Source organism: Plectrocnemia conspersa, unplaced genomic scaffold (genome assembly GCF_051122295.1).
Source record: "Plectrocnemia conspersa isolate PC_06_02 unplaced genomic scaffold, ASM5112229v1 ptg000001l, whole genome shotgun sequence".
In the NCBI taxonomy this organism is placed as follows: domain Eukaryota; kingdom Metazoa; phylum Arthropoda; class Insecta; order Trichoptera; family Polycentropodidae; genus Plectrocnemia; species Plectrocnemia conspersa.
In genome coordinates, this window is record NW_028277165.1 from 1945965 (window position 1) to 1958936 (window position 12972).

A 12972-nucleotide genomic window follows, 5' to 3' on the forward strand; every position below is an offset into this window, starting at 1 on the left:
TTGAATTGTACATTTTTCTTTACTTGCCGTGGAAAGGCGTCGAGGAACCCACCCTCTCACCTATACGCTCAAACAACAATTTGCGATTGAGTTTATGTTTAACCTACATTTTTAATATTGTAACGTGTATTCGCGACCATACGATAAAATAAAGTCTGAGTGAGTTCTTAAATAGTTCTGTAATTGTTACCTTAACAAAAAAAAACTCGTGGTTTATAGTTACTCATTGAATAAATTCATCTAACATCACATAAGAAAAATGTTCTGATATTTTATAGAATTTTCAAACGCTTAGAAAATTCATGGATACATTTAGAAAAATATCTGCACTTTTTCGTCGGATTTTAATATTTTTCTAATCTCGCTTTTTTCTTATATGACTTAGGAAGACGCTGCAAAAATAGCTATTTTGCAACTTATTAGTACTTTCTAGAGTGATATATATTGATAAACATACTAAACCTGATTCTTGGATTGCTTTAAATAATTCTCATTTCTACACTGTCTAGAAAACGAATAATAGTTCAATACAAAAGCAGTGGATATTTTAGGCTACTGCTATGTATTGAATTTTTGATTAAAACTGACACTTTTCAGCTGTTTTTAAAGCTACAGTATAAGTTATATTGATGTTAATTTACAGGACAGTATAGTTGTTCAAGGTTTTATTTAATAATACGAAAAATAATTTTGCTAACACTATATATTTTATCGCACTATTATGTTTATGTCGTATGTTTTTATTGCATTATTTACCTTCTAGGTATTAAAATCAGTTATTTTCCATAGACAAAAGTAAGCACAGTCGGTTGAGTACTACACCACGACAACGTGTTTGGTGTATAAAAACATTTACATAACCTCCAACTAAACAGTATACAATGAGTCAATGCTGTAAGTGCTTTAACGTATGAAAAGTAGTATTTGGGGATTTAAAGAGAAAAAAATTGATGTCAAATATGCATTCTGTACAATACGTTAGTCCGTAGCGTGCTTGAATATGACTCTTGAGTTTCTAACCTTAAAGAGTGTGACTTGAAAAATATTTTGGGTCTCCACAAGAATGAAGATAAATCTAAATATCTAGATTTCTATTCAGGTTATTTTCACAAATCACACTTCTAGTCTTTAAAATGAGCTTTTCATTGTCAGTTGTTATTCGGAAGTTGATGAATCACTTATAAAAGCAAGAGGTGCCATTTTCACATTAGAATCAGAAGTATTTAAAATTGCATTGTCAAAAAACATACTTTTGAACTTTTTTACACAAAAAATATTTTCTTTGTCATGTTTTACCATAATTTGCAAAATATTTTGATAAAAATTGCTACGAATAGCTGCCCAAATATTCAAGTAGTGTATAGTTATGATGCTCTAAACTGGAACAACTAAAAAAATAGCATCTTAGAAATTTTTGATCATTTAGGAATGCCGCGGAAGCATAACAAAATGTTATTTCTGTAAAACCAGGATCGATAGTGCGTAACCGGGACGTATGATAGTAGAAAAACACAGAATATATTTGATTTTCTAATATTCGAATATTTGGGTTGAAATACTCAATTTTTATAACTCAAATTTACAGAAATTGTATTTATATTGATGAGTCATCCCTTATCTTGCGTGCTTTAAAGCAGTTTATCGAGGCACATGTGGCTATTACAATTATTTTAATATGCTTTATAATTATTAAAACGATTATGTCAATTACACTCTTCTACTCTTTTTTCAAAATCTGAGAATGTGATAATCAAATATGAAAATAAATATGCTATAAATAAGGCAATCATTTGCTGGCATACTATTCTATATTTACGTCTACAAACTGCGAGTACCTGGATAAAAACAGATCAATATTATCAGCTGATTAAATAAGCGCTTTTTCAAGTACTTTCGTAGATGCGACTTGTGGGAATTATATTTCAAAATAAATTATAGGAATTTGATGGAAAATAAAAATAGATTTTTATACTAAGCAATGGTCAAGGCCCACTAAGAGCTACTACCGCAAACCAAACTATTCATTCCACTAAGTTCGGCTCACAAAAAATCTATAGGAAGAAGTAAAAATATAATGCGATTTGTGTTCCATTAACGCTTAATTACATAACCGCAATGAAAACAAGTTTTTTAAACAACTCATCACAGCGGTAAAAAGTAGACAAACTAAGCTATTCGAAAAAGACCATGGCCATATTGAATCGAGCTAGTAAAGACGATCGTAATAGATGGATTGCACCATTGAAATGATACCGTTTACCGTAAAAACTACTACCACCATTCCACACTGTCAATTCCACTAAGTACTGCTCACAATTGACCAAACTCTGAAAATAATTATTGCAATTTTGACAAGTTTGATTATTTTACCATATGGACTAGGTCCTGTTTATATATAACATATTTTAACAATTTGAGTGCCAGGAATTATTATTATCATCACACATAATATTCAGAGACTTTTGAGACGAACCTCGAATGTATTTTTATAACAATGGGATTACACATGTATGTAGCGTACTTTGTACCTAATAAGGGGATGTATTAGAAATACTTGGGAGAGTCAAACATACATATGTATGTAGAATGGCCTTTTGCTAGGAAAATTGGAGCGGCAACCCTGACCGATCGACGCTCGAAGCAAAGGCAATGACGCTTCGCAAAAAGGTTGACAAAAAACAGCGTGGAGTTGTGCACTCGACGAATACTACCGGAGGCAGTCAATCACGAGCACCTCGCGCGAAAGCATATGGACACAAGTGGACTGCAACCACCGTTCTGAATCGCGCTCACGCATTAGATTACGCATAAAAAACAGTAGTATTACACCGTGCGTATGTGACGAATCATGTGTCTTTGAATGGAGCACCAGTGACCGAAAGACCGAAAATTGTGCCAAACAGCGGTATCGAGTGAAAAAGTAAACGCATTTTAGAAAAAAAAAATAGCCTAGTTCGAGCCACCGTTTCTATTTGCAGATCTTCTCAGTGAAAACTGTGATTATTACTAACGAACGGCAAACGTACAAGTATAAATGGTTGAAAAGACATTTCTGTTTTCAAAATAGTGCATATGCGCATGCGCACGCATCAAATTTTGCCGAATTTCTTAATCTGCGCACGCGCGCTTTAATTTTAAATTTGGCGCACGCGCAACTCGCAAAGTTGTAATTTCATAAGCGGAATGAAATGCTGTTGTAATTATAGATTGCGAAACCCCTTTGCGAAAATGGGATTTGGACTGTGGTCAAATTAATGTAATTGCTTTTTTAATCGAATTATAAAGGCGCGCGCGGCCGACCGATTCTGCGTAAATTCTTCGGCGGAAGAAAAATGAATACGGAAACGATATGCTTTCTTCGCGTCGGATGTGTATTGTGTGTGCGCGCGAGAAATGAACCGAAACGGGCAATGCTGCCAACTGTCCGAGAGTGCGACATATCCGGAACGGTGGTTGGCTCTTGCGAAATCTTTATTATAGTATTATCGATATTATCTGATAAAATAAGTGCTTGACATACTCTTTCTAGTTGCAGCTCAATACCCAATAAATTAATTGAGCGTAGAAAAAAATTAGGAAAAAAATATATTTTTTCTTTGCATTCAATTTGGGTTTGTTCCCGACGTTTCGCCGAAAACATCTTTCGGCATCAATAGGATGATAATTTTCATCTTCGCACACAATTATTGTTATTGACGCATTTCGAAAATACATGATTAAAAACTAGTCTATACAATTATTCAGATCAGCGGTTGGGTGTGCTATTTGTTATTAGTATTTTTAATCAACATCTTAAAATCATTCAAGTTGTTCGTATTTTATTTGCATAATTTATATTAAAGTTAATCTAGCGATGGTTATTCTATATCAGTAATTTTTAATTAAAAGCAATAAATATATTTTTTCAATGGGATAAATATGGTATTTGATTCTTGACAAATAATATTTTTTTCTAAATGTATATCTTTTATTTGTATAGTAATCTTAAAAATCTTGAAAATAAAAATAATTTTGTTAAATTATTTGTAAGGTTTTTGAGTAGTATATTTTTAATATAAAAATATAATTTATATGACCAGATGCAATGTAGGGTATTTGTTTTTAGAAAAATATATAAAGGATGCTCGAACTTATTTAAAAAAACCGAAACAAATTTAAGGATATATTATGATTTTTTAATAATCGATCATTAGAAATATTTCATTAATTATAAAAAGTTATGTCAATTAAATGGGTGCCGCTTGAACTTTTGCAGCAGCCAATCCTTTCGATGACTTTTTCGTAAATTTCGGACGGTATCTCGGCTATAATTTGCTGGATGTTGGTTTTTAGGTGCGCTAACGTTTCGGGTTTGTCGGCGTAGACATGACTTTTAGTGAAACCCCACAAAAACAAATAGCTTTAAATCAGCGGCTTGTTGCCGCTACTAAAACGTTAAATATTGCGACATGGGAACTCCTCACTTGCGCATCAATATCTTCATTTTGTACAAAAAATAATCGGTTACTATGCGCTTATAGCGATTGTTACAGACGTTTTAAAAAAATAAGGCACAATGACGCCGCTTGACCACAATGCGCACAAAAAGTCACTTTTTGCGCATGTAATAGTCTCTCGTAAACTATATGTTTTTTTGCTCCATATGCAGAAATTTTGCTTATTAGTATACACATAGAGGTAAAAATGTGCCTCATCAGAAAATAAGATATTCTTTTAAAATCAGCATTTATTTTCTGATCCTAAAACACCCAGTCTGCGTAAAATATTCACTATCCATGGCCTCTGTGCTTCACTTCCTGTATTATCTGAATTTTATACCGGTGTAGATACAAGTCCAGATGAAAAATGTGCCACAAGAAAAGCCCAAAAAATTTTGAACGCCGACGAATCGACAATTCCGGGTCTTCGGCCACACTTTCACTTATAGCAGCAATACTCTAGGCTGAACACAGGCCATACCCTACCTCGAACGCTTCTAGTCTTTTCAATTTTTTTTCACTACGTTGCGAATTATTTGTTCTGTAAATTTTGATACACAGTGCATGCAGAATTGTTATTTCTGTAGAACAAATAAAAAACACATATAACGCGTTAAGCGATCCATTTCGTAAACTTTTAACAAGCGTAATCATTGACAGCTGTCTGATTTACAGCGTTGCCAATATTGGAAGCTTGAATTGGATCATCTATACATCAATAATTAGATGGGCAATTAAAAGGTTAAATTATTTTATTAATTTCAAATATTGCTTAAAATATAATAGAAATGTTTTGTGAGATTTTTAAGTAGTTTATTTTTAATAAAAAACGCATTTAATTTGCAAAGTTGTGAGATTTTTTAATCTTTTTTTGCGCAAAAACAAATAAAATGTTTATCCATATGGTTCATTTACCAATAATAATATAGTTACTTCGCTATTTTTTTAAGGGATGTGAAACCGCGTAGCAAATATTTTTTTATATTTTCTTAAAAATTGTAACGTAAAAGCTAATAATGGCTTATATTCACTTTGTAATTTGTGAAACAAAATTTTGAAATACCATGAAAATCCATTTCTTGTGGTTTTAATTAAAATAATTCTACCAAAATATATTTTTTTTAAAGATGAAAGTCATGAACGTAGAGTTTAACCTGATTATTTGAATTTATTATTACAATATCATTGAGCTTCAGGCATTTTTAAAAATCACGTACAGAATAAGTAAGAATCCGTGTCGGTCGTCGTGTTTCGTACATTTTAGAATTATTATTAACTGCTTTCAAAAATATTTTCTGACCAAAAAATTGTTACTATCAATTCATTTCCATATTCAAATAATTTGTATTTAAAACATATAAAATATTAAACTTTGACCGTGTAGCGCGATTTTTTTAGGTTTTTACTCAAAAACTGTAATTTTACTAGAACAAAAAACGGCTAAGGGTAGATTTTCGTATTGAAAAAATGATACAATTATTATTATATTATTTAAAAATGGTAAAATACATTTCGCAGTGCAACGTCAATTTTTAGTATTCCATAAAAAGTAAAAATACACTTATTTTCGTACCACAATAGTTAACATTTAAATGCAAAAAAGACCCCAAAAAAAGTGGTATACTCGGTGTATTATTATATAATTTATATCCAACAACACAGATTAGGTTTTCCTAGATTTTTCTAAACCATCAAAAAATATTGTGATGAACAATTTAAATAAAAAACGTGACCCTTATTTTTGTTAAAGTAAGGTCCACGTATTTTAGTGAAATTTTTTGGAAAAAATAATGAATGTCTCTTGCATAATGCTGACTAAAAATCTAATTTAATAACTGTTTTAGCGAAACTTTTGCTAAACATATCTTGTATAAATTTTATATTTTGTTTTAATCTAAAATTTCGTGTAAAGATAAGTTCTTTAATCTATAGCATGGCTGTTAGTCAATAATTTTAGATCATAACTTTACTTGCCTCTTTTTATACCAAAGAATTTTAAACAAGTTTTAATAGTAATTATTTGCACTTTAAGCTTAAATATCAATAAACAAGTTTCTTAAAAAAACAATTTGTCTTTGCCTGTCAATATTTTAATTAAAACTTTTGTATTTACCATATTTTAGGATATTTTACGCTGTAACCAAATAAAAATAAGCTAAATTTCATTTCGTGCTGAACAGACAAATTGTTTTATAAATTTTGATTGATTAAAAAATACAATAGTATTATACCAAACGTGATACTGAAATCCTTACTTTTATTAAAAATCAATATATAGAAAGTTGTTTAATCAATGACTGTTTCATTTTTAATGAATGCCACAATTTACAGAAATTTGTCCTTAACCAATACAATTGTATTTATAAAAAATCATTTGTAGGAAAACCATGATAAAAACAGGTATTTCGATGAGTTAAAATTTCTTGATAATCCAGTATTGTGTGACTAATAACATCGTATTATAATTCTTAGCAAATTTCCTTCATTTTCCAACCTTTATCATTAAAATGTTATATGATATGAAATGATTGTATAGATACAAAATAGAACACAGCGATCAAAACCAGTTGCAGCTGATTCACATTTTTTCCTTCTCCAATTAACGACGCCGTTGGTCGTCGTCCTTGCCATCTTTGAGAGTTAATCTCAGTTTTTTCACACAATACGCTCCATTCGGACTCTGATAATAAACTCTCAGGTCGTACATTGATCAAGGAGATAACTGTAGCAATTAACTCACTACATTATCGATACATTACGACACCGTTCTAATATGCACACGCCATCTCAGCAAAAGACAATAATTATGCACGTGTTTAATTGATTTGTATTATATTTTTATATCAATTGCGAGAATGTGTTAGGTATAACTATAGTTTGATCAACAACCGGTTATTATTGGAATAATTATGAACCCAGTAACTGGTTTTGGAGAAATAAAAGTATCAGCACTAGACTCAGAGATGACCAGGATTTAATAATGACCTTGTAAGGTCAAGGAAAGACACTTTACTTATTAAGTACCATCTCGGCTTACCTAGTGGAAATTTTGAGGAATACTTAAATAAATATTGTTAGTTTATAATCGACCAGACACTTAAGTGATTCGGATAAGAAAACGGTTGCATTTGTCGGCATTCTTGTATGACATGCATGTGTGTCTGATCGCACCGTGACTAATTAGATTTGTTTTAAGAGCTAATCATATATTATTATATTATAAAAAAATAGTGAAAAATTATTTTTTATAAATCTGATCAAATGTGTATATTCTTTTCAATAGATAATAAACATTGCACTTTAGCCATACCACATAGTAATATTTTATATTTTTTATAGTCATTATAATAAATTATAATCCATTACAAACAATACTAAGGATTATGTAGATAAGTGTCTATCATAAAGTATGACTCTTACATTTGTAATATATATATATAAAATCTAGTGAATTTTCATAAGTTTACTTTCCAAAATCATTGAGAATGTAATGCGCAACGAACTTTATTTTATTTGTGACTTTTACGGCTACAATAGGTTTTTACGTCAGACTTTTACTTTTTATCTAATGCCTAAAAACACACAGCCTCTCACTTTGCAATTATCGACCTTTTTCTTGTTATTGATTCATAACTGTTTTTACTGCTCAACCTCATTTACAGATTAGTACAATAGTATAGTATGATTGAGATTTATTGAAGTAAGAAAGCTTTTATTTAATTAATACGTTTTTTTACAATAAAAAACTATGCGTCTCCATTTTAGTTCTGTCCTCAATTTAAATATTTTACAATTAAATTGTATTATACAAATATCTGATTTATTGGTGTAAAAAAAATAGTAAATCAGTGACTATTATCTCAAAAATCTGGGTACTAATTCCATATGGCCCCTAGTGTTTTTTCAATATCTATGTTCTATCGTGTCGAAGAGATTGTAATTAGTAGTAAATATATATTTACTACTAATTACAATCTTATTTATCATATTTTTTTCAATTTCACGGATGAATATCTGTGAATAACATCTTAAGGACCTGAGTTTAAATCGCATATACATCTTAGTGCTTTTCAATTTTTATTATATCCAGAAAGTCGGAATCAGTTTTTATTACAAACTCATAATTTCAATCGATAATCACAAATTTTCTCTTCTTATATTATCTCACAGATGAATATAAATAAGTCCGAATCCTATATAAATATGAGTGCTTTTCAATTTTTATGGTAACTGGGAGATAAGATGTCTGGGAGATAACGTTCGCCATCAGCTTATTTCTACCATATCGGTGGTAACATTTTGACTAGAGAAACTTCCACTAAAGATCTCGGAATCACTTTCGAGAGCAAATGGAGGTTCTCTCTACACACACACGACGTCTGTGATAAATTTTCAAGATGCTCGGCTTTGTTATGAGGAATGCCTTTCACTTTGACGATCTGTCAGTTATTCGCATCCTCTATGACACCTTAGTTCATAGCATTCTTGAATCGGGATCTATAATTTTGAATCCCCGAATAGCCAAATATTCCCTTTTAGTGGAAAAAATTCAGAAAAAGTATTTAAGATACCTTTGCAAAAGGACATTTGGTTATTATCCGTACTTATATCCCAGCGCCTTTCTTTTATGAGCGTTGGGATATGATTCGTTGAGTTATCGCAGAAAGCTGTATGTCGCTAAGCATTTTTTCATATTACTAAAAGGTGCTGTCGACAATTCTCGAGAAATTCCAATTTTCGAGAATCACGATCGCGACCTCTTTTGATGGCCGTTAGGGCCAGGACATCCGCACTTGCCGACTCGCCTATAGCTGTGGCCATCCGGCTCCTTAATACACTGGCATTACATATTGACTTATTTAATGTTAGCTACGAGGATCTGATCCAGTTTGTATCATTTAATTTTGATATTTTATAATTTTTTGTTATGTTTAAGTATTGTTATATTTATGTATATATACGTTTTTTTATGTTTTATAAACTTAAAATTTGTTTTCGACCATAGTGGCGCATTGGGCCTGTTATGCCACGATGGTCTTAATTTAATCTTTAAAAAAAAAAGAAGATAATCCCCACAGATAAGGTTTTCATAGATTTTTTAATCTAACATATACATATTAATGACGTAATACTCACCATAAATAAATAATACTATACAAGAAAAAATAAATATTATTAGTTGAATTTAAAAGACATTTTTTAACATAAACCAAGTATCAACTGGTGATTATGTATATTCGCATAATATTAGTTTATTATATTTAGATTAGAAAAAATATTATTTCTTGAGTTAACAAACATATTTTAATCTAAGATTCTGTACTAAATTCTAATTGTTATATAATTTATTATAAGAAAGAGTAACGGCGTGAAACTTTCTGTACAGAAACTCATAATTTAGAATTTCTCTGCATCTTTTATTTTGATCGGTTGTATTGTAATACTAAAAATAATTGAAGAAAGTTAAAGTGTATACTGATTTGGTTAAAACTTTTTAGGTATTCGTGCTAATTTTTCATCATGTTTATAATCTTATATAAAATATTAATTAGAACAAATGACGTCTTATTCTCGATGATTTACTTTCATGTCAAGTCTGTTTTTCGGCAAAATTTTAAAATTTATATAAATATGCTTATATGACGTATGCTCGAATCTGCAAATAGAAATGGTCTTCAATCGAACAATAAATATTTATATATTAAGTGCTTTTATAGTCTCTTTTTAATGCATGTATAGAGTGGTTAAAACGTATAATTTTATAATTTTACTCATATAATAAAAATGTTATTTGTTTTTTTTTTGTTGCTGAATATTAAACTTTAATAAATATAAAGTGTCTTTTGGATCACTCTGTACTTGCTAATGTGTGTTTATATGTAAACATATACATCTATACAAATAAGTTTATGTTTATACTAATGCTTTGTAAACGCAATACAATAATTTGCATTTTATTAAGGTTGAACACAAAATCACCGGCGTCGTCGAGTAAACATTTTCATTTGCAAGATGACCAGCGTGAAGGCATGTCGTAAGTACCGTTCATAATTATTCTTACTTTAATATTACTATCTTTATCATTTGGACGCGTTTCCGTATTTATAATATATAATGTACGTGTCTTAAAAACTTTTTAATGTCACGCATCGAATCCGCCTTGTAAACATTGATTCAGCTGACTATACACTCACTCGTACGTGTTTGTTTATATTATATCGATTTGCTACTTTTCGCGATATTATTATTAATAACGTATTAATATATTTCATAATCAAGGTTTAATCTTTTGTATTGCATAAAATTGTACAGCGATGGCATTGGAAAACGATTTCCCTAATACATAATAATTACGTACGGATTTTTTGGTTAATTGGACCAAAAAATGTCGAAATGACACAGGAAGTTGGCAATTTTGTGTATGTTCAATTTAAACAAAAATCTTCGTTTTATAATTAGCTTTTCAATGACGTTAGAATATTAACTTTATAAGGAAAAAGTTTTAATAATCAATATTTAATGTGCGTATGCCAATTTTCGCGAAAATACCTTAAGTTAATAATGCAATAAATTTTAGTCCTGCGTATAATTTATTTTAACTCGATAATATTATTTTGATAATCTGTATTTAAAATATAATATATCTATATTACAAAAATTTAATTTCTATTTACGCTTTCGCTTTCATGTAAACGTATGTTGTTGAATGCATTTCTAACCACAAAAATTCATTACGAAAATATTTGAAAGACAATAAGTCGGTTATATGTCATCATATTATAGCATATTCTGATATTCATCATCACCATCATAATTGGTTAATTTCGTTCGTTCCTTAGCAACTGACTTCCAATTGGAAACAATTGTCCTGGCGTCAGGTTCATGCAGTTTATCTACCTCAATTTGAGTCTACTAATTTTTATTCGCTCGTCAATTTTATCAAAAAAAAATTTATTGGTCTCAGCTGTAATATTTTCTTCACTATTAATTATGATAAGCTCTTTCTATTATTAATCTTTTAAGAACTCATACTTTGATAAAAAAATCAAAAGTAATTTTTAATTAAATGATTATGATTTCAATTAATAAAAAAAAGTGTAATGTAGTGCTTGTGTTACTAATTTTAATCTGAGTTTTGTGTTGGTATACTTTTTTGTTATTTTGACTTTGACACATTTTTGAGATATAACAGTTTTTGCGGACATGTCGTAGTTTTGATTATATCAACATACGCCACCTTATTTTAAAATGGCGGATATTAAAATATAAATGTAAAAAGAGCAAAAACGTTAAATTTAATTAAATTAAAAAAATATTTTTTTTTGGTTATGTGTCATATATGTAAGCTATATTAGTTTTTTTAATGAAAAGTATTTTTCCAATAACAACATTATTTTACAATCAGGCAAGTTTTTAATCCCACATTTGTAAAAACTGACTGGTTGTGAGTTAAGATATTCAGAAATAAATGTTTTAACTTCACTAACACTAATCTAACTTATGCTGTAGACATCTAAATAAACGGTAATCTGATGGTCCTATATTGAGAGAATATGGAACTTGAGCAACGGTAGTCCATCCGAGAGTATTATTTTTTGAAGCAGGCGCGTCGCCTTGTTCTCGTCGCTTAGTGCGTATAAAACCCACACGCTTTGTTTCCACGCCCTCCCAATATTTTCTAAGCTTCTTTGAATGCTAGACCATGAATATATCCTGTCTTATCCATTAACTTTTAAATCGAGATCTCTATATTGGCTTCAATTTCTGCAGCTAGGCTTGTCTTAAATCTTTTAAACCATTTTTTAAATTTCCGAACCAGTAAAACTTAATCATAGACGGCACAAATGTTTTTAATTGCTGTGGTTGCTAATTTTTTGGTGGAATTCATACAGCATACAAGTGCGTAAAATACTTTATTTAGAACGAAATTTTCCATTATAAATTAGGCTGTTTTTTGTTGTTGTTATGTTCGTAACGCAAAATATGCGACCCAAACAACAAATAAGTTACAACTGACCGGCAAAATTATTCAGTATAAAAACGTCCTTTCTTTTGGGTTTAGAGCACAATAACTTCGTAGTTATAGTTGTATTGCCATATATTTTTTCTGAAAAGTAGATCATGTGAATATCTTGCCTAATATTATTATTCAGTTTGTTTCGTCATATTTTTGCAATACGGTTGATATTTAAGATATCTAGAAATTCGTTACCTCATCAAATAATCCTAGAAAAATCGAAATATCGTTGTTAAACATATTTGAGTGATTGGTAATCCCTGTCCCTTTTATCACTACCTGTTTTAAATCTAGATGTGAAAACAGCGGTTTTAAGCTATACAATTGTAATGTGAAAATTAGCAGTTTTAAGTTACATTTGTAGAAATTTATGAAAATTTTAGAGATTTTTTTTTTAAAAATCGCAGTGAAAGTAATAAAGAGGTTATTTCATATAATATACATATTAAAATAAAAAAATAGTTAAAATTTTATAAA

At 29.9% G+C, this 12972-nt stretch overlaps 1 protein-coding gene across 1 annotated transcript in view; it reads left to right on the forward strand.

Moving 5' to 3' along the window:
* Nucleotides 1-2715: 2715 nt before the first annotated feature.
* Nucleotides 2716-12972, forward strand: part of emp (epithelial membrane protein) — a 61487-nt gene continuing 51230 nt past the window's right edge. Inside the window, exons 1-2 of the mRNA XM_088184538.1 lie at nt 2716-2920; nt 10441-10512. Of these exons, the coding sequence (XP_088040664.1) occupies nt 10491-10512 (22 nt within the window). The 5' untranslated portion in view covers nt 2716-2920; nt 10441-10490. The remainder of the gene's footprint in view (nt 2921-10440; nt 10513-12972) is intronic.